This window comes from Didymosphaeria variabile (genome assembly GCF_027946475.1).
Source record: "Didymosphaeria variabile strain IMI 356815 chromosome Unknown scaffold_10, whole genome shotgun sequence".
NCBI lineage: Eukaryota > Fungi > Ascomycota > Dothideomycetes > Pleosporales > Didymosphaeriaceae > Didymosphaeria > Didymosphaeria variabile.
The window spans coordinates 872,121-893,463 of NW_026611629.1; the positions used below are offsets into that span (position 1 = coordinate 872,121).

At 53.7% G+C, this 21,343-nt stretch overlaps 8 protein-coding genes across 8 annotated transcripts; 5 read left to right on the plus strand and 3 right to left on the minus strand.

Annotated features, from left to right (window-relative positions):
• Positions 1-22: 22 nt before the first annotated feature.
• N0V89_012345 (uncharacterized protein) lies at positions 23-1,015 on the minus strand (the record flags this gene model as incomplete). Its single annotated transcript, XM_056221066.1, has 3 exons — positions 23-666; positions 737-905; positions 959-1,015. 3 exons carry the CDS (start codon positions 1,013-1,015, stop codon positions 23-25), a joined length of 870 nt encoding a protein of 289 aa, XP_056065053.1.
• Positions 1,016-1,641: 626 nt separating this feature from the next.
• Positions 1,642-2,883, plus strand: N0V89_012346 (uncharacterized protein; the record flags this gene model as incomplete). Its single annotated transcript, XM_056221067.1, has 1 exon — positions 1,642-2,883. One exon carries the CDS (start codon positions 1,642-1,644, stop codon positions 2,881-2,883), a length of 1,242 nt encoding a protein of 413 aa, XP_056065054.1.
• A 1,764-nt stretch (positions 2,884-4,647) lies between these two features.
• Positions 4,648-5,325, plus strand: N0V89_012347 (uncharacterized protein; the record flags this gene model as incomplete). The annotated part of the gene is made up of 2 exons (XM_056221068.1): positions 4,648-4,715; positions 4,770-5,325. 2 exons carry the CDS (start codon positions 4,648-4,650, stop codon positions 5,323-5,325), a joined length of 624 nt encoding a protein of 207 aa, XP_056065055.1.
• A 129-nt stretch (positions 5,326-5,454) lies between these two features.
• On the minus strand, positions 5,455-8,715 carry N0V89_012348 (uncharacterized protein; the record flags this gene model as incomplete). Its single annotated transcript, XM_056221069.1, has 3 exons — positions 5,455-7,458; positions 7,507-7,871; positions 8,103-8,715. The coding sequence occupies 3 exons, from the start codon at positions 8,713-8,715 to the stop codon at positions 5,455-5,457; spliced, it is 2,982 nt and encodes a 993-aa protein (XP_056065056.1).
• Positions 8,716-10,447: 1,732 nt separating this feature from the next.
• On the plus strand, positions 10,448-11,150 carry N0V89_012349 (uncharacterized protein; the record flags this gene model as incomplete). Its single annotated transcript, XM_056221070.1, has 2 exons — positions 10,448-10,681; positions 10,731-11,150. The coding sequence occupies 2 exons, from the start codon at positions 10,448-10,450 to the stop codon at positions 11,148-11,150; spliced, it is 654 nt and encodes a 217-aa protein (XP_056065057.1).
• Positions 11,151-11,849: 699 nt separating this feature from the next.
• Positions 11,850-13,612, plus strand: GPD1 (glycerol-3-phosphate dehydrogenase; the record flags this gene model as incomplete). Its single annotated transcript, XM_056221071.1, has 4 exons — positions 11,850-12,032; positions 12,081-12,277; positions 12,363-12,870; positions 12,932-13,612. 4 exons carry the CDS (start codon positions 11,850-11,852, stop codon positions 13,610-13,612), a joined length of 1,569 nt encoding a protein of 522 aa, XP_056065058.1.
• Positions 13,613-16,417: 2,805 nt separating this feature from the next.
• Positions 16,418-18,290, minus strand: MFS1 (MFS sugar transporter; the record flags this gene model as incomplete). Its single annotated transcript, XM_056221072.1, has 3 exons — positions 16,418-17,495; positions 17,555-17,934; positions 17,994-18,290. The coding sequence occupies 3 exons, from the start codon at positions 18,288-18,290 to the stop codon at positions 16,418-16,420; spliced, it is 1,755 nt and encodes a 584-aa protein (XP_056065059.1).
• A 2,437-nt stretch (positions 18,291-20,727) lies between these two features.
• N0V89_012352 (uncharacterized protein) lies at positions 20,728-21,324 on the plus strand (the record flags this gene model as incomplete). Its single annotated transcript, XM_056221073.1, has 1 exon — positions 20,728-21,324. A coding segment is annotated over one exon (597 nt), but the record flags the coding sequence as incomplete, so codon positions are not given.
• Positions 21,325-21,343: the final 19 nt, after the last annotated feature.

Here is a 21,343-nt window from a genome sequence, read left to right on the forward strand (position 1 = left end):
ACATCGCGCGCCTTGGATTCCCCTAGCTGCTATAGAACTGCCTGAAACCCTGCCCCGCGCTCCTCGACTGATCCTTCTCCTTTGAAACATACTGCTCCACCTGCGCCCAATCGATCTTATTCCACCACTTCTGCAGGAAGTCCATCTTGCCAGCAACGCCGTAGTCGTGCAGCCACACATGTTCCCACGTGTTGACGCACAGCAGCGGCGTTACGTCGACACCGCCAAGCGCCTTCTGCTTCTTGACGTCCTTATTCCTCGAATTCGGACCGAACGCGCCCGCGTACGACTGGGGGCTCTCGGTGTTCAGGTCTGCGCTTTGCTTTCGGTAGTGCGCGCCGGGAAGCGGACTGCCGGCGATGTAGGTGTTGAGGATCTTCAGGCCGTCATTAGTCTGAACAAGCCAGGTGAAGCCCGGGCCGAACATTGAGTCGGCTGAGAGGATAAAGGTTTCTTGGAGCGACTCGAGGGAGGTAAAGCTACGGTTTATCAGGGGCAGGATTTCGTCGGAGGGCGTGGAGGAGACGTTGGGGTTGGTGTTGATGCCGCGGAAGAAGAAGTGGTTGTTGAAAGCCATGGAGGCGACGTTGAAGGTGTAGGCCATCATGGGGTCGCGTGCCACTTCGACGACGAGGGACTTGGGGTCTTTGTCCTGGTACGCGGAGCCTAATCGGCATGTATTAGCAGGAAGCCTCTTTCCTGCCTGATGAGAAGGTGATGGGGACGTAGAGCTTACCACTCGTGGATGTGTTCAGCGCATTGATGATGTGACCCTGATATTGCGTGTAGGCAATTTCGAATTGCTTCCTGCTGAACAGCCCCGGGATGCCATTTTCCTGCAGCTCAGTGTGGTTCAGCAGCGTTGGGACTTGGTGTATCCGTCGTGCATGGGGAGCTCTGCATGCCTGGGACCACCGTCAGTATGCCAATGCGCAGGCGGTGTAGGCGCAAAACTCACGCTCTGTGCCAAGGACTGAAGGGCACCAGGCCGTCTCGTGAGCGAACGTATTATCATGATGTCTTATGGTGCAATTGTCGGTCTGTCGCTGCCAATGCCCTCGTCAACTTTTCTCCGCGCAAGGGCGACGAGAGCCGCTAAGGGCGGTGACCAATGAAGACGCGCCAGCCCCGAGCGTCTCGACAAGTGCAAAACACAGGCGAGCGCTTCGCTGTCCACCCGTTTCACTCTGCGTACTTCATAGCCACACATTCGTGGGAGTCACCTGCCACTGCTACACAGGCCTCGGCAGCCATTCAGCGTCTGTCGTCCACTCGGCGCGTCCAACGTGCCTATTTGCAGAACATATGGCGGGCCGCCAGTGGAGTCGGACGTTGAACAGACGGGCTGCGGCCATAGCATCGCGGCCGAAGAGCCGCTTCGCGTAGATGCGCGCGTTGGGCGGTGACCTGTAGGTATATACTGGCGGTCGCTTCGCGAGCCTGCCCTTTTGATCGAGGTTTGTTCAGTTTCGTTTCGTTTGCACTGCACGGGCTTTTTGTACTTCATTTCACTGTGGATAATGCTGATCTTGTACTGAATCGTTTCATTCTTCAAATCGAGTCCTCCTCTCACTTCTTGATTTCAAGTCAAACTTTTGCCACGCTTCTCTTCTTGATCTTCGTGTTTTCTTGCATATCACTATGAGTCGCCTGGCGGGTCCCAAGCTCTCAAGGATATCTCTCTTCCTCCTTGTCACTATTATGCTTCAGGTCACAGATGCATCCAGTCTTTTCCTACGATCACAGCAAGTGTGTGGAGGTATCTCAGGCCTCCAACAATGCGGTGGCGACCTTCCAGCCAGCTTCTGCTGTGCACAGGATACGACCTGCACGACCGTCAATTCCACCATCCAAGCCGTCATCTGCTGTCCGAAAGGCAAAGATTGCTCAACCATCCAGACAGTGCCCTGCGATACCGCCCAATACAACGCAACGCTGCACCCCGACAACCAAATCCACTTTGCCGATACAAAGGATGTCGAGCTGCCTAAATGTGGAGACTCATGCTGCCCCCTAGGCTACAAGTGCAACAACGGCATGTGCGTCGCCTCGAAAGACACACCTTCTTCGACCTCCCCAGTCCCAACGTCGTCGCCAACAAACCCAGCCTCTGCATCCCAAACGTCAGGCTGTCCAGCAGACCCCCTACCCCAAGCAAACTCGTCCTTCGACGGCAAATCCTTCGCCGCTGGCTTCTTCCCCGGCATCATCATCGGAGCCCTCGGCGTCATCCTCTTCATCTGGCTCATCAAGAAACGCCGCGACGCAAAAGCCTCCCGCTACTCCGGCGACTTCGGGCACGTCGCCCGCACTATCAGCGACCCCATCTACGACCCCCTCCATGCGCAACGCACAGACTTCATCCGCCGTGGCTCCCAATCCGTGACCTCGACGCCCAGCGTGCAGAAGAGCATCGGCACCCGCGTCGCCGGCGGAGGCGGTCTCACCCCCAAGATTAAGAGCATGTGGGACCGCACGCCCAAGCTGGGAATGGGCGTCTGGGCCGGACTCCCAGCCACGCCGACACTCCAGCCTCCGCCGGCGGCTGTGCGTGCCGGTGACCCCTTGCGTGATCCATATCGCACGCCAGGCCAGACACCCTCGCCAGAGCGTACACATTCGCGCCGACGGAAACGCAAGCACAGCAAGGCGAAGCGACCAGTAGATACGCCAACGAGGAGTAACAGCTCCGAGACGATCGACGTGTTAATGCCGGCGCCTAGCTTTCTCGAACCGCCCAAGGCGCCGGGCATGCGGGAGAACCGCATGACAGCTGATTCGGGACACACGACGTTTACCAAGTTGATGGAAAGAGCAGGATATGGAGAGGATAGTAGGGAAAGCGTGAGAAATTTCATGCCAACGCCTAATCACGCGCGGTGACTATAGGATACCAGTGGAACATTCGCTTCGGCGTTATTGATTTTTTTGTCATTCTGACATGTTAGCGCTGGCGTTGCATTATTCTATTTGAAAACTTTTAATGTTTGGGTTGGTTTATGGAGGATCGACGAGGGATGTGGATATGGATGAATATGATACCAGGCACTGCCACTCCTTTGTAATGCTCTGCATTATTCCCTACTTTACGTTTACTCTACTTTGTATATTTTGAAATTTGATATATTTGCTGATAAATATCCCGTTTGCGCACCTCACTTAAAGCTTGCATTTGACTGATATGTCTCCTAGATCGCTCCTTCCATCTACTGCAAACTCGCATGCTTTTGGCCGTAGCTCTCAGATCGCTCCTTCCTTCCCTCTGTCGCAGGCACGCTTCCCGATGAACACGCGCACCCCTCTTTCCACCTCTCTCGTCCTAAACGCTCTCTTCTCTCGCTCAGGGCTCCTTGCTTTAAGATTCACTCACGCAAGCCTCATTCGCTCGGGCAGCCTTCTGGTAGTAACTTGCGAGTGAACACCGACGATACAGTATTACATTAGAGCTCCAGAGACTCATTGCAGACTGAATTACCCTAAGGTATGAGGATACTACAAGGACCTTCGTCATTCCGAGTGGCTTGTACAATGTGTTTTCGGTACAACCACTCACTGAATTCCTCACCAGCTATTCTACGTTATCCACTCTGGGATCTGTACCTACCACACTCGTCTCATCTGCTACGACAATTTCTGCCTCTATCGCGTCGCTATCAGTAAGAGCCTCTAAGACCTTTCATATCTGAGCTGACATTTATGGTTCGCAGGGTTCGCACCATAAGACACCTAAGACTGTGGTGAATGATTCAGGGCAGGTATCGTTCAACAATGCTTGCTATCGGGCTGATCACTTCTCCACGTTTCACCCGCATTTCCTCGTCCGTCCCGGAAATTGCCCGCAAAGAAATTATATTGGCTAAGATACTACATCATCTCTTCGAGTTCAACCTTCACATACGAACTTAGTGCGTCGTTTGTCCGTACGAGAGCAAGTGTCTTGCGCTGTGTAGGACGCTCATAGCTGTGGAGCGTGAGATTGCCATGGGTATTCGCGTATGGCGTCATCCTTGAGCAGAAGTGTCACTGCTTCGTTGCTCTTGCAGCGATCGAGGATTTAGTAGTCGTGTATACCTACTGATGGGAATGTTGTTGAATCTTCGCGTGAACTTGGCTGCCTCGTATCATATCAGCATGGATGGGTAATCAATGATTTTGGGATGTAAGGATAAATGAGTACATAGTTTACAGTGTTGGAACACCTGATTTCCATATGGCCGCTGAATAAAAGGTACGACATTGACGCGGTTGGAGAGGGTTCACACAAGTAGATCGGTCAAAGTCACTGTGGACTGAATGTAGCGACCTCCCATGGAAGCTAGCCCCATGCAAGCGACCATTCAGCAACGGCAACATTCTTCTTGAGTCGTTTAACCTCTACTACTGTATAAGGAATGTGTAGCTTCGAAACGTTCCAGCTGTCGTTAATTCATTGTAAACGTGATCATTACAGGTTCACGAATGATGTCATGTTGACGGCTGCACGACCTCACGTACACAACCACACAACATGCACGTAATGAGATACCGTGCACGCGATCATGCACACCTCGTCCATCGGTCTACACTCTTCCTTCCAATACTCGCAGACGTGTTGGCCCAAGTCAAGTTCACCATCCCTTCAACTTGAAGAGTTGCGCAACATCCAGAATGGGCGTCTTCAGCAACATCTACGACACAGTCGAGCTCGGCCACTTCAACTGGCCGTTCCTTAACAGGTACACCCTATCACCAACCATTTTTCTCCTTCATGCTGACACTATACGTGAAAGCCACCCGGTACACCCCGCAACCGTTCACTTCCCCATCACCTTCCTCACAACCGCCTACACCCTCGACACCGCCTACGGTCTAGCTAACCGCCTCCGTTTCCTCACCCCCTTCCTCTCCGATATAAGCCGCATTGCCTACCTCTCTCACTGGGCCGGCCTGATCACATCGCTGCCAGCCATCACCTCCGGCAGCGCCGAACTCTACGAACTCTACAAAGCGCGCGGCATCAACCGTACTGACAAGCAGCTCACGAACCCGAAAACTCACTCCGATGTCGTCGACAGGAGTATTAATATCGGGCTCGTGCACGGGGCGCTGAATGCGGTGGCGTTTGGCGTGAGCACGTACGCAGTGGTTAGTAGGCGCGGCGTGAAAGCGTGGGCACCGGGGCGGACGAGCGTGATTTTGAGTGCGTTGACGTTACCGGGTGTGGCGCTTAGTGCGGCGTTGGGGGGAGAGTTGGTGTACAAGGACGGGGTTGGGGTGCAGAGGATGGGTGGAGGGTTGGATGAGAAGAGGGAAGGGATTAAAGAGAACGTGGAGAGGGCGAGGTAGAGGGGATAGGTTGGAGGGAGTTAGGGGTAAAGAAGGGATGTTCGGATTGAAAAGCAGAGGGAAGGGTGTTTCAAGTGCAATGCGGAAGGGGTTCTTCTGCGGATGCAAAATTCCTGATTTTCTATTAATTCAATGAACGTTCGCCTGCACCCACTCCCAAATCCTACCGACGTACTCCTCATCTAACGGCCTCACTCCCCGGATAGCTTCAATACTCTTTTGCGTTCCTCTAATTGAGAATTTCGCGTCCTTGCCTTCTTCAACCTCCGCCTTGTCTTTCCCCTCCCCATACGCCTCCTGCCAAAGCCCAAGCAACTTCATCGCGGAATACCCGTCACTCTTGCATCTCCCCAGTCGCCTAACCCACTCTTCTGGCGAGACAACCTTGAAATTCTGTTTCTTCTTCAACCACCTAAGCATGGTGGCCCAGGTAGGCTCTCGGTGCGGATTCAGGACGTGGTAGACTTGCACGTCGTGTCCACTTGTGGAAGGAGCACTTGCGGCTTGTAGGAAGGCCTCGGCAGCAATGTCGACGGGCAGCCAATCGAGCGGCGCGTCGCCGAGCTGAGGCAGACAGCTTATGAGTCGCGCGGTGCTCAGCATCATCGGCCACGCTTCCTTCGTGTTCCATATCCCGGTCCTAGAGTCGCCAGACAACTGTCCGACTCTTATCACAGATATGCGACCGTTCAGACTGGTTCCGCGGTGCGCAGCGAGACAGATATGCTCGGCAACCCATTTCGATCGCGAGTATCCGAGTGGGCTCGCAGCCGCTGGATCATCCGATAGGTGCTCTGGAAGACATCCTTCTGCGTCCGGTGCGCTGTTGATGATAGATGCGGTAGATGAACAGTACGCGAAACGCGGTGGATCGGCGCGTCCAGCTGCGAGCGCGAGGTCAAGCAAGTGTCTCACGCCAGCCAGGTTATCTTTCGCGAAGCTGCGCAGTTTGAGGCGGAAGTTGACCGTCCAAGCGATGTGGAGGATGGACGTTGCCTCCGCAGCCAGGTCGTTGTAAACGTCGTCCGGTAGCCCTAGTCGTGGCTCGCCTAGTGCTGCTTGTACAATTTTGACCTTTTCGTTGGACTTGGACGCAGAAGAGAGATCGGTTAGACCTCGCTGCGAGAGGGCCTTGCTGACGCGCTCTTTAGCTGCTGATTCGTCTGCGCCGCGGACGAGACAGTAGATGGCGGAGACAGTCCTTGAGGAGCGGAGAAGATCGAGGATGTGCGCGCCGAGGGCACCAGTAGCACCAGTAAGGACGATGACTTCGCCAGAGTCTAGCTTCCTTTGTTCTCCACTCTTGGGCTCTTGCGATGCTGGTTTGTAGCTGCTGAAGTCACCGTATCTTTCAACGAGATCAAGCATCATTTGCTCCTCATCCTCAGTATTGGCATCAGCCTCGCCATGACGCTTCCGTATAATGTAGTTGCTCAGATTGCGGATGGTACTACAGTCTTCGACGACGCTAAGCGGGAGCTCTTGGTTGTAGTTCGGGGTTAATTGATGTAATTTGCTTCGCAGCCGCATGCAGGCGATTGAATCAACGCCATACGAGAAGAGATCGGTGTCTTCTTCAGGTAGAACTGAACTCTGTATCATAGATTGAACGAGTTGAGAGAGATACTGCGGCAAGTCCTTATCATCGACATCTTGGAACTCTTGGTCATCCTTTGTTTCGTATGCACCTTCAATAAGGCGGCTGAACCTCGCTTCCGCTGCCTTTCTGATGATCGTGCCTTTACTACTCTTCTCTAACGGCTTATCTTGGTGTTCGACGGGGATAAGCATATGTCGTGGTATCCGCGCATGGTCCTGGCTTTCTTTGTTCAACTTGTCGATTTGCGGCCAGATCGCACTGAGGACCTCCTCATCTGATAGACCACTCGCATTCTGGGAGCGAAGCAGAAGTGCACCTGGAAAAGGGCGGTTATCTCCAAATATCAATACGTCATCTAGCTCTTCTGCCGTAGCGATCGCAGCTTCGACAGGAGCTGGGTCGAACTTTTTACCAGTGATCAAAGTCAATTGAGAGTCAGCTCTTGAGTGATAGAACCAGGCATTTCCAATCTTTGGATGGCTCTCGAATAGATCTGCCGTTGCGAAGGAACCGTCCTCCCTGTTAGTCTTGGCCTAGATGTAGTCAGATAGCGTAACTTATCAGGAAAACAGAGGTTCTACCATATGTGGCCATCCAGGCTTTACCACCAACTCTGCTAGTCCGTCATCTTGACGCTCAAATTCCACCAGTTCGGCAGGGTTATAGTTCCGCAAATACTGCCATTCTTTGTCCTTTGCAAAGTTTCTGTAAGAAGACAATAGAAACCCGCACTCAGCGCTGCCAAATCTTGAGATGAGGTTAACCTCGTTGCGAACAAGGCGATCTCCCACCTCAACCGGCAGTGCAGCTCCACCAACACCCACAATGTCCATGCTCTTTAAGATCTCCAATCCTTTCGTATCGGCCTCCATCATCTGCAGCACATACGGTACCGAAGAGAAATACTTAACTGCTGGCTGTGTCGGGTCTGAGGTGGATGATGCAGCTACATGCAGACATTTGCAAATGTTGCGAGCAGTGACGGGCACGTCTTTGCCGGGGAACAACCAAATGGGAGAGTCGCTCGTCCATGAGCGGAAAGTGTCTGCAATACCTCCATGATAGAGAGGTGTTGTTGTGAAGGTTGCTATTGGAGTGGCCCCGTGTAAGTGTGGTAGAACCCCGATTGCTCCGCGATGGCTTTGGGGTATGGGTTTCGGTAGACCAGACGATGTACCTGACGTGTGGTGGAGATAAGCCACGGAGAACTCGTCCACGTTAGAAACTGGCGCGAAGTCCGGCTGTGGCGCTCGGATGATCTGGAAGATGTCCTCGTGTCCACCAAGCGGTGTTTCCACAATGGAGAACTTGGGGCCATCGCAATTTTGTTGTAACTGATCTGCATCCACTGCACGCTGAGAATGGGCTGCATCGTAGAACAATATTGAAACGCTGCATGCTTTACAAAGGTGCACGATGGCACCTGGTTGGCATTGTGGTGCAAGTAGCAGGACAGAGTGCCCCAAATACATCAGACCAAGCCATGTGAAGAGGAACTCTGGGGAGCTATGAGCCATCAGAGCTACCGTTTGCGGATTTCTTGAAGACGAATCGAAGGACTTCGAAAGTCTCTTGGCAAAGACTTGCGTTCCCGTGAAGACATCGTCAAACGTGAGAAGCTCATATGCCCATTCATCTTGGGCTTGAGGTAATGGAAAGCCCACTGCTGGTTTCGAACCGCAACTTCTTGACTGATGGGCGAGGAATTGGCTGATGGTACGGTATGGTTTCGATTCTGGGTTTAGCGCCGAGGCCTGGCCCAGGGTGCAGACAAAATAGTTAGCTTCCATGGCAGATTGGAGTCGCGGTGTTGGTCATGAGTAGCGAAGACATGCAAGCGAAATTTGGGAGTGATAGGCCCATGTCCAAGTGGAGGTTGAATTAAACTCTCGAGGAACAATTGTCGTGACATCATCAACTAAAGATGTGGAGCGCAAGAGCGAGCAAGAGCGCGCACAAAGGATGTTATCCCGTACAATCGCTGAATCGTAAGTGTGAGCGTATTGTGCCGGATGTGGAACGATGGTAGTGGGTATGTATACATAGGATTGCTGAGGGGGCCAAGTGCTCCATTGGCCCCTTCCCTGTTGACGCACTTGCCATTTTGGTTGCTTGGTTCACATGCCTGCATGCGCAACCACACGACTTCCCAAAGCGTGCATGATGGCGGTCCCAAGAATGTCCCGACGCCTCACAAGCTGCACAGACATTGATTCACAGCTCTGTCGGTGGTTGGGGTGGCGGCTCTGCGGGATTTGATATGCTGAACGTTGTGCAGAGCGCGAGAGCTAAGAAATATTGATTGAGTGCACTACTAGGCCCAACAAGGCAACCAGCTCTGCGCGATGCTGAAGGGCATTTGCACGCGATGGTTGCAGTGGCGCAAATGCACGCAGACTCCCGACCTTCCCGTGGAACTTGTTATTCACACATGTACTGTGTAGCTGCCAAATGCCACCGGAGACGGCATCAGGCGATATATCGCACTCAATCGCTCATTCGATACATAGTGCGACAACGTCTTCTATGCACCCGTCCCCGCACGTATGCAAGTGAGCTGCAAGTTCTCCTCGGCCCGTTGGCGTCTGGGCTACGGACCTCCAAGGGACCCCGGCTGCTGTTAGCTCCTGAGGTTTCCATGGCAAACCTCGACAACAACCTCCTCCGCAGGCGCCGCGCAGGCAGCGTTTCGCCAATCGGCGATGACGCAGCGATCGCACGGTGTCGGCGAGGGCGCATCGTGAGATGAGGTGAGGTCTGGCGGACAAGGGCTGCGCGTCGTACGGTCGCCCTGCGGCCTGGTCGCGCCCGCGGGCTGCTGTGGAATGCGCGTCGCCAACCACGGGACTCTCCATGAAGACTACGCGTCCCAATGGGTGCCCATTGCTCCGCCGGCGAGCACTGGAGTGTGGCTAGGGAGGCTAGAGAGGCATTCCTTGCCAGCGCCGTCGATGCGGGGACTTGGCCGGCGTCGAGCGGCAATCCGTTGCGTGGCTGGTTTGAGAGCCGCCCTGAAACATGCGGAAGCACCACCACGGCGACGCGCAGAGCGCATGTCGTAGCAGCAGCCGGCGGCAGAAGACAGCAGCCTCGCGACGGCGAAACTGTAAAATTATCGTAATCTCGCGGTCGCTGGGAAGAGCGGGAGGGCCGTTCTCTCGAGATAGCAGGCGCAGGCCGGGGCACCGTGCAGTCTGTGTGGCGGTTGATAGCACCTGCGAGCTAGACTGCGCTAGCACGGCTTGGGATCTTCGTGATTGCTTCGAACCGGGCAGCGGCGCACCTTCCGGGATCCTCTCAAACAACATTTAAACCCGTGCGCCGCCAGCCCAACCTTTTGCTCCTTCGACCGCCCGCCCCAAAGCATCACCACTTGCTGTAAGTCTTCTCTTGTCTTGCCTCGCACCATATCAATTGCTGGCTCGTTGACCTGCACTTCACTTCAATCGCCCTCCATCTGTTCGCTCTCCCTTGCTAACACGTCCGCCCGCGCAGACATTGATACTGCCAGCACCTGCCACCATGCTGTACTCCGCTCTTCTCGTCGCCACCGCGGCCTTCTCCGGCCTTGCCGCCGCTCAGAACTCCACCTCCGACTTGACATTGCCCCCGGGCGTCGGCGCCTGCTGCACTGTCGCTGCCAACGATGTCCCCGAGCGCACCAGGGCGACTTGGTGCAGCGCCACCGAGAACACTTGCCCGGAGATCTGTGGTGGACAGGGTCAGATCGCGAGCGGTGGTAACACCTGCGACGAGGTAAGAATGCACCCTAGATCTGTCGTTGTAATGTCACTAACGTGCATAGGACACTCTCCAGTACACTTGCAAGTGCCGCAACGGCACGGAGCCCACCATGGCCGAGTATGAGCAGTCCGTCCCCGGTCTCATGTGCCGTTTCTGGTTCGACCAGTGCACCAATGCCACCATCGCCTCCAATGGAGAGGGCAACCAGGCAGAGCAGTTTGCATGCGACACGTACCGAAACCAACAGTGCGGCAACAAGACCACCGCGGATGCCGAGACCACCAGTTCTACTACCTCTGGTAGCAGCGGTGCTTCCTCGACTGGCAGCTCTGACTCTGCCACCGAGTCTAGCTCTACCGCAACCTCCTCTGCCGCCAGCGGTTCTTCCAGCACCCCTGGCGCCGCCGTCCGCCTTGCTCAGGAGTTCGCTGCTCCTGTTCTCGCGGGTGGCATGATCGCCCTCTTCGGCATTGCCTTGTAGTGAACGTATATCATCGGGCCGGTTCCATGAATGGGGTGGTAATGGGAAGGAGACACGGGGGTAGGCATCAGCACCGCATCGGCGTGGCTATCTTCTCGAGCGTTAAGAGAGCATCGGAGTTAGCGTTTGTATGTCCATGAAGGCTTGAGGAGGAGTTTAATACGAGTTCATGACCATGCCTTATATCCAACAATCAAACGATTATCAGTTCTTCAGCTGTCCGCTTCTACATCTTGATGAGCCCTAGTAGAGCGATGCATGTGCCTAGGAAGCCTACATGGCGCGTCATTTTCGGGGTACACTGGGCCTCTGTAGAGTGTCTCCCCGGTTAATGCGTGTGAGATATGATCACGAGGCTGTCCGAACACTTTCCCGCTTGGTGTCTGTGTACTCCCGGGTTGATGCCGCTAACGTCTCAACATTAATGCCTGCTTCGAGAGGGCCATGTGGGAGGAGCGAAACAAGAAGGGAGTATGGTAGTGGATAGAGTGCTTGCGGACGTTGGAATAACCTTGGTACTTAGTATATTAGACCGTAACCTCTGTCGCGGGCCTTGTTTGTCAGGCTTTGGCCCCAAACACGTCGGCGTCGCGCACGCGTTATTGGCCAATACCGCGGTTGCAGGCGCTGATCACCTGGCTGGGATGCAGCGAATTAAGGTGCATTATCGATAGCCGGACACCTGCAGAATCCTTGCCCATGATCACATTCCTCTCCAAGTTCAACATTTTGTTGTACGCTGCTCCTACTGTGCCATTTAGCTTGCCAACCTCGCCTACACTCGGTCCAGCTATTCTCGACTTCCAACACACACCGCAACTTCCTCAATTGGGCGACTTCGGCACCGCCGCATCACAGGAAGCCTCGGCCTCTGCTCCTAAAGTCAGTGCGGTCGCGGCCTCGGCCATCTGCGTTCTTGTCTGACGATAGTACAACGTGTCAGTACTTAAGGTGGCTTTCTACGGCTTCTGTCGGGCGCCGTTACATCAAGCACCCCGCCTGAGCTACTCCTTCGCTTTCGCCCGACCCATCACTCCCGCTTTCACAACCCACCCCTACCGAAGAACCATGGCAACGCTGGGGGCTCACAAGAAGCACAAGGTGACCATCGTGGGCTCCGGTAACTGGTACGTTGCTTGTAATACTTCAGGAGGCACTGTGCACGAGTTGCTTGTGTTCTAGTTGGTGTGCTGCTGGCTAACTTGCATGGAGGGGCACCACGATGTCAAAGCTTGTCGCCGAGAACGTCAAGGCATATCCAACACTCTTCGAAGAGCAAGTAGATGTGTGGGTCTACGAGGAGGAGGTCACCCTGCCCAAAGAATCCCGCCACTACGAAGCTGGCTCCGAACTCGCAACGAAACCGCAGAAGCTCTCAGAGCTCTTCAACAAGCTGCACGAGAACGTCAAGTATCTGCCGTGTATCACCTTGCCTGAGAATGTTGTCGCCAATCCCGATCTCGTCGATTCCTGCAAAGATTCTACCATACTCGTATTCGTCTTGCCCCACCAGTTCATCCCGCGGGTGTGCGACCAGTTGGCGGGCAAGATCGTGCCATACGCGCGCGCCATATGCTGCACAAAGGGTGTGGACGTCAGCGAGAAAGGCATCAGGCTCATGTCGGAGGCTATTGGCATGCGGCTAAATATCTACTGTGGAGCTCTGTCAGGCGCAAATATCGCCACGGAGATCGCTCAAGAGAAGTATTCGGAGACCACTGTATGTTGAGCGAGATTCACAATGCTCTTGTAATGCTTAAAACTGACCATGTTGATGCTAGGTCGCGTACGACCCGCCCCCAATGGACTCTCGCGCACCGACGCCGAAGGGCTCACCCAACGCTTCAATGGTGGATCTTATCTCTCCATCCAAACCAGTCCCTAGTGAGCGATCAGCGAGACTGAAGGCCGTACCGAACGAATACCCTCCGCTCTCACACGAAAATGTCCGGAAATTGTTCCATCGCCCCTATTTCCACGTCCGTATCGTAGACGACGTAGTGGGCGTGTCCCTCGGCGGTGCGCTAAAGAACATCATTGCTCTTGCTGCCGGTTTCGTCGACGGTCTTGGCTGGGGAGACAACGCAAAGGCAGCAGTCATGCGCGTGGGCATCCTCGAGATGGTGAAGTTCGGCAAGGAGTTCTTCCCAGACAGCTCAAAAACGTCCACATTCACCGAGGAGTCATGCGGTGTAGCCGATGTCATTACGTCCTGTATGGGCGGCCGCAACTTCCGCTGTGCAAAGATGGCGACCCAGAGAGGCGAGTCTATATATGAGATCGAGCAGAAAGAGCTTAATGGGCAAAAACTGCAAGGTACCAGCACCGCGTACGAAGTCAACTCATTCCTCAAGCACCAGGGCTTAGAGAGCGAGTTCCCACTTTTCACGGCCGTGTACAACATTCTTGAGGGCAACAACAAACCCGAAGATATCCCCGAGTTGATCGAGCCGAAGATTTAGGAGGCTTCCAGGCATGACAGTGCGGCAGAGACCAGAGATTTCTGGATCGAGGAGAGCAAGAGGACTGTTTTAGAGAGGGGTGACGCGCAGACTATTGCGTCTGTCACGTGCGACGGACTGGACCTCAAGGGGCTTTAAACGCACCCAGGATGGGCTTTATAGAAGCAGAGACTCTGATGGATGGGCGAAATCCTGACGAGGTCTCGCGAGGGAGGAATCACCCGTTGACAGATCATAGAGAGCTCAATGCTGGTATAAATATATTACATCAACAATCTGAAAACGTACAACTGATGTACAGAACGACACGTTCAGTCCTACAACGCCCGAGTCTCCCCTTGGGCACGCGAGAGGTGACGTTGTTATGCAGCGACCCGTTGCGAAGCAAATGTCGGCCGCAGGCGCAAAAGCGAGAACATTCACAATGCAGACACATAACGACCTAGCGACCCTGTTCATCTCATCGTATGGTAGCTACATACACGGGATATGTCTGATGCTATAATAACATAGATTTTGAAGCCGCTCACCGAGCGACAGGAGTTACACCATGCCCGTTGTTCCCAGGGTACCTGCAAATTAGCCTTCTCTTCTTCCTGCAGATCTGACTGATCATTTTTTGAAGCCTAGGTCGGACTCGCAGCCGCACGGTAGGGCCCTGAAGTCGATTCTAGGTCTGCAGCAGAAGGGTATAGCACCTCGGTCAGGTCCCGTCGGTCCATGAGCGTAGCGTAAGATGGGGCAAGTCGACGCCGAAACCCATAGGCTGGGTAAGAGAACCAGGATCAAATGGGTTGTACCCTTGATAGCCAGTGCGATTCATTACATACATAGGCCGAGTTGAAGAAACTAGTTCAGAGTATCGGACGTGTGTGTGACATTTCCAGTATCCGAGTGAGGCGCTGTCTAGCGACGACGAGGAAATTCATCCTCCAAACGGAATGCACCCGAATGGATGCGTGGGAAAACTAGGCGTCTGGCGAGGAATTTTGTCATTCCGGGTGGCGTGGCTTGTACAATGTGTTCCCTGTTCAACCACTTACTGGATTCTTTGTTGGTTGCTCCGTCCTCCTCATCAATACATACTACTCTTACTCACCCAACTACTGCGACGATTACTGCTTTTATAGCGGTGCCACCAGTAAGATCCTCTAAGGTGTCTTATATTTTATATCTCAACTAACGTTCATAGCTCGCAGTGTTCGCACCAAAAGACACCTACACTTATCCTTTCATAGCTCTAGACTCTTACAGCGAGTTTAATAATAGCTATTTTTCTTTCAATGATCTTGTGAGGGCTCCAGGGCATCTAGACATGAGAGATAGTTATAATAGAGAGCTCACACAGAGAAGCTGGAACCGAGTAGAGGATCCATTCCAGAATGTCACGGAGGTTCTTATCACGCTAGATGGGATAGAAGGATTACTGCTTGATGATGATTAGCGTACAGCTCAAACATTACCAAGCAACAGAGCTGCCCGTGTGTCCAGAGGAACATGGATGATATTGAATTCGTCACTCGCGAAGAACAAGCAACGCTGCTGCTTCCTTTTCGCAGGCGTTGTTCTCAGAAAGAAAGCGGTGAGAGTAATGTCGAATCCCTTAGTTACTGTCGTATCTAGAGCACCGTTGCAAAGCAATCGGCATGTGTCGCTGCGCATGGTGCGGCGAATGACGTGGTAGGTGCAATTGACGCGTGATTGCCAATGCTCCTCAGAGTAATAGAGCGCGAGCAAAAGGAAATGGGTGTAATTCGAGACTCATACATTGATATGAGTGATTAAACCTGGTGTTCGAGCGTTTGGTGCCATACTTGGTTAATTTTGCGAGTTGAGGCTTGAGCTGATTAAGTTGGAAGGTCATGGCAGTGATACAATACTATGACCAAGAGAGTGACTAAATGTCATATATTGTGTAAGTATCACCAGGAGGAGTTTTGTTGGCAGGAAGGTTTTGACGTCTAAAGCTGGATGCTGTTCCCAAGCACCATGAACCAAGAAGGTGACTAAGGGTGGCCCGTGCGCAGACAGGCTAGACCAGAAAGGGTGTTCGCGCGGCTCGCACGGCGCTCCCACAGAGGCTGAGAATTCTGACGATGGACAGTGGTCGACCTCAACCTTTGAAACAGTTGTCGAGAGAAAGCGTTGGGAGCACTGTTGGGAGAGGACAAGTGTTCGCAGATGGGTGATGGCCATCTGCGACGCTTTCTCTCCCAACTAAATGTCATTGTAACCGAGCAGTGATGGTGTGCTGGTCGTGAAGCTGAGAGGTTCATCGAAGACATTCGTCCGCGGATAGCGTCCGTGCTCTGACCTACAGTAACGACGGAACGGTGCGGGAAAGACTCGGCCGAGCCATGCGAGCCCTATCGGCCGAGCTCTCTTGATACATGCTTATATGTTTGACTGCACAGCACAGCTCGACGGCATTCTTGTCACCAAACTGTTACGCAAAGCCTTGTCAAGAGAGTATCTGTCAACCGACTTGATATCATTGATCTTGTACTTATTCTTCTTACGCTAACATTACTTTTGAGAGAGAAGATTTGCAGCCTCTGCATGCATATGGCGCGTTCTCCGCGCGGTCGTCCGTCTATTATTCTAATGCCAACGGAAAAGCACCATAGTGCTGATGGATCCCCCCAAAATTTAAACGCCATGCTGTAAATGCTAACATGCAACTGGGCGGCGAGTGTCAAAGAAAAAGTGCCGGTAGTATGTCCGGCATGGGTATCCAGGATTATAAGATGTAAGGTCGATGCGAATCATCCAAAGAGAGGGAGAGGTGAAGATGGGAAGAGACGTCTACGCCGCACCCATTACAATCTCCTTACCCTTCATGCTCTTCCATTCAACAAAGGCCGCGCCAAAGATGGACATAGCAGCCGTGGCAACGCTAACATAGAATGTCTGCGTCAGCGCAGCGTTGTATGCCGTCAACACGCCGCTCAGGAATTTCTCCTCAATCTGGTTCTTTAGCTCGGTTGCGCCGACTGCAAGCACAATGCTGGGATTCAGGTCCGGCACTACGGTCTGCAAATTCTTGATGAGCTGGTTGGTGAAGACGTTCTGACCGACGGAGATGAAGAGGGCGCCACCAAGAGTCTGGGAAAACATCATGATGGCCGTGCCGATGGGCACGTCGTCCTTGGGAAGTGCGGTTTGAACGGCGACAAGTGCCTGCTGCATACCGAAACCGACACCCGCACCGAAGATGAACTGGTAGCCGATCCACTTGGCAGAGTTGGTATCGGTCTCGAAGGTAGAGAGAAGGCCGGCGCCGATGGTCATGAAGACTGAGGAGACGAGCATAAAGGGCGTGTAGTAACCGACAACAGTGACAGCTGCGCCTGAGATCATAGAGATGACGACAAGTCCGAGAATAGCTGGCAGGTTCATGATACCCGACTTCGTGGCCGAAACGCTTTTGACAGATTGGAACCAGATGGGAATGTAGTAGACCATGACGAAGAAGGCAGCGCCCAACATGGCCACGAACCAGGCAGATCCCCAGACGTTGCGGTTCTTGAAGACACGAGGAGGGACGGTAGCATCTTCCTGCTTCCAGACTTGAATAGCAAGGAAACCAATGATCAGTAGAGCGGCAATGACCAACAGAGCGATGATCCGACCGTTCTTCCACTCGTACTTGCTGCCACCCCACTGGAGAGCAAGAAGCAAGCAGATAATGGCTGGTAGGAACAGGGCACTACCCTCGAGATCGAACCTCTTGAGCTGCTCGAGGAAAGTGGAATTGATCTTAGCATTGCGGCGCTTGATCTTGAAGAACGGGATGATAAACGCAGCGGTGACAGCTCCAAGGGGGAGGTTAATGTAGAAGCACCATCTCCAGGTCAAGTGATCGGTGAAGGCACCACCGAGGCTAAGCATTGTTAGTCGTTGCTTGGATGTGCAGCCAAGTTGAAGTGGGGTGCAACTTACAGTGGACCCGCAACACTAGCGATCCCGTACATACCGCCGATCAGGCCCATGTAGGCCGGACGTTGTCGCAGGGGCACGCTGACAGTGATGATGAGAATAGCCCCGCTGAAGATACCTGCTGAACCGACACCGGCGATGGCGCGTCCGATGATTAGGGCGGTGGAGTTGGGCGCAACACCGCAGATGAGGGAGCCGAGCTCGAAGATAAACAGGGCGGAGATGTAGACCCATTTGATCGAGTAGAAGGTGTAGAACTTTCCGTAGATGAGTTGTGTCGCGCAGGTGGTGAGAAGGTATGCACTCCCGTACCATCCGACGTCATTGAGGGCCTTGAACTGATCTGTGATGCGCGGGATAGCAGTTGCGATGATGGTGTTGTCCTGCGGAGTCATTAGCCAAGGAGATAAAGACAAGCTTGGGAAGCTTGGATTGTGCGTACCAATGCCATGCAGAAGACGGACAAGCACAGGGCTATGGTGATGACACCAAGGCGCCATGCTTTGGGGTAGTCCTCCTCGTCCTCTTCCGCCGCCCGATCTGCCTCGTCGACGATTGTCTGTTCCTTTGAGTTCGCAGTCCCGGGTGCTGTTTGTGGCTCGGCGGAAGTTTCCCGTGCGGAAATAGCATCTGTCTTCTCGTAGTCCATGACGGAGGGTGCTTTGCTAACAGCTGCGGTCTTCTCCGAGTCGGCAATGCTGGCCCCAGATGGCTTAAGATGGTTGTTCTGTTCGCTCATGACGCCTTTCAATGCTTGGGCGTTTGTCTGGTATATGAACCAACGAAGGTAGGGACACAAGCTTTGTCACTGGTGGCCAAATGTTAACAAGCACTCAGGGTTGGTTTGCGAGAAAGCCGGCGAGGGACAAAAAGGGACCGGCAGCGCAGCCTCATAATAAAGGGCGATACCGCTGCCTGGCGGCGACGGAGCTAGGCTTACAGTGCGGATAGCACCGAATATTCTCGTCCACCGCCCATGAATCGGTTGCGTTAGGAGCGAAGCGGCCCTTGTCGCCGTGTCGTCGGGATCTCGTTTCGCTCCGCGCCGACGCGCACGGACGTGAACCTGAGCAGTTTTCCCCCTAAAGCAGGCTGATTCGAAGTGAATCATTTCGTCCGGCCCACAGCCAAGCGCAGGCACAACGTTAGGCACCAAATAACGAGAACAGACGGGCGAATGGGCGCTCGCTGCGACCGAGTTTGCTCCCCTCTGCGCGCTACGCAACCCCATCCCTTTACGAAAGCTTCGCGCCGCCGTCGATCTGGAAACATGTCAATCTCAGCGCACCAAACACCCGGGGAGCGTGGCCAGCGGTCTGGATTGCATCCCGCTCGCAACCCCTGCCCGTGTGCCATGGCGACATCTGTCTGGGTGACATTCGTCCGTGAAACCCGCATTCCGCGCGTTGCGGCGACGTACAAAGTTATCGCAAGCCCACGCGATCCATGTATGACTTGGCGAACGCTGAACGGGCTGCACGCGGTGCCCACCCAACGTGGAGCTGCGTCTGGGCGCCGTGTTTCACCCTCAACTCGATCACTGCAGTCCAGAGCGCCCTTCGGTCACCTCTCCCAACCCACAACGCCACCCTTTATCACCGCGCGGTGCGGACTTAGGCGGTGTCGGGCCTCCCCTCGTACTCGGTCGTCCGCCAAGGACTCCGCTACTCACCATCCTTACACTTTCTCGTTCAATTGACCGAATAAGGTGTTATGGATCCTCATCCCTATCGATTTCCCTGCCACGCATCCCCTGATGTTATCACAAGGTAACGTCTCGAGGTTGGTTGCATGACATCAACACTCGCATCCTCCATCTCGCACGTTATCAGATGTGCCGCTAGCTGTACAAAGGAGGGAAAGGGTACGAGAAACGCCACGAGCTTCGCACAACATCGTACTACTCCCGTGGCATGTCAGTAGAGCCATCTGCCACTGCCATGTCAGCTTGGCAGATCATAGAATCATCCACTTGCAGTATGTTCATGCCCTGCACTGCACGATCCTCCGTTCGAGGACTCGCAGTAAAGATCGCTACTGTTGTCGCGGACGAATCCTTTCCGCCATGCAAAGACTTGTCTTCCACCATCCTTACAAGCAAACTCGCACATGACCAAGCCTGTGGCCAAGCATCTTCCATCTACTTTCTTTCAACCCCATGCATTCACTCCAGACATGGTACCAACCCGCCTTTATCACATAGTAAACGCCACCGTTACACAAACAACGAGATACCGAGACCCCGCGCACGCACCAAGCGTAACGTGCCGCACAACAACTAAGGTTGGAAGCAGGGTGGACACGTGGCTGAGTCATCGCCTTGTGGGGATGCCCGCATGCGGGTTTGCCCGAGATGATGAGCGCTGGGAAAAGTCGCGGTGAAGGTGACATAAGCCCGGCAGCGCAAGCGAGAACCCGGGACTCGCCTTGAGTCGGAAGGCCTGAGTTCAGCTCTTACCAGGCGCGTATAGAGTAACTATTCCCCAAGGTATAGTGAGTGGATGTAACTTTGCGGTGGACTTCGTGACCGACGCGGAGCAGATGCGGAACCATGTGTCTGCCATAGCGCCCCACGTGCATGTGGTAGAAGCTCCTTCGTTAACCTTCGAGTCAGGCCCTAGGAAGCCAGCATAGGCGACTCTCCTTGAGAGTAACGCCCCAATCTCGCTATGGACCTCTTCGGGGGAACGAGATTCGTGTTCTTAAACTACTTCTAGGGCACAAGACAGGCAGTGCCCCCTAACATACGTACCGTAGTGCTCTCCGAAACCTCGAGACATACAAAATGCTCCTGTTGTTGGGGTTGAATTGGCATGAAGAAGCGATTTACAGCGACGATGTAGCCATACCGGTGACGAATAATCTATATGAACGTCTCTAAACCTTAGGCGATGGGGAGTAGTGAAGGACCCTATGAATTGATGCCATAAGACTAGACCAAAAGAAGACCTCTGCTGAGTTTCTCAGTTTGACATTCTAGATACTCGAGACTATACTCATAATATTGCATTGGCACCTCTTATCCAACGTTCCAAAAAACATTCGGTCTGGTGCTGTACTGTACTCTAAAAACGAAGTCCGTGGCTTCTGATAAGTGCAAATCTGCCCCGCTATTGCATGCACGTATGCATCCTTCCATCACTACACCCCTCGGCGTACACGTGTTCAGCCCCAAGTCTACCCTCAACACTGCCATATCCTTGCCACTCCCCATTACACACCAAAGTCCAGCATACAAAGCCATTCCCTTCTTGCGAACCAACATCTACTCCAGCCCCAAACCCCAATCGTCATCGCAATCTAGAGCAACCATGCCCTCCAAAGAGCGCGAAACAACAGACGCCCTAATCCGCGCCTTCAACACCCAGGACGTCGACACCATAATCGCGCTCCGCACCCCTGACTGCAAACGCGTATTCCTCCCCTCATCACTGAATTTTCCTCCCCAGTCAAACGAGGCGTATCGCCAGAACCTCACCGGAATGAAATCAGTCTTCACGTCCTTCGAGCTCACCATTCACGATATCGTTGAGGGGGTTTCACAGGACGAGCAAGGCATTGAGCGCCGGAAGATTGTTGTTTTTACCAGTGCGAGGGGAGATACGCCGGTGGGTGAGTACAGGAATGAGTATGTGTGGAAGATGGGTTTTGAGGAGGGTGGGCAGAGGGTGAGTGAGTGGGTGGAGTATGTGGATGCGGGCATGGCGAAGGATTTCGCACAAAAGTTGGCGGCGGAGGTCAAGAAGAAAGCTGGAGAACGAGCGAGCTCATGAAAATGTGGAAGCGAAAGGG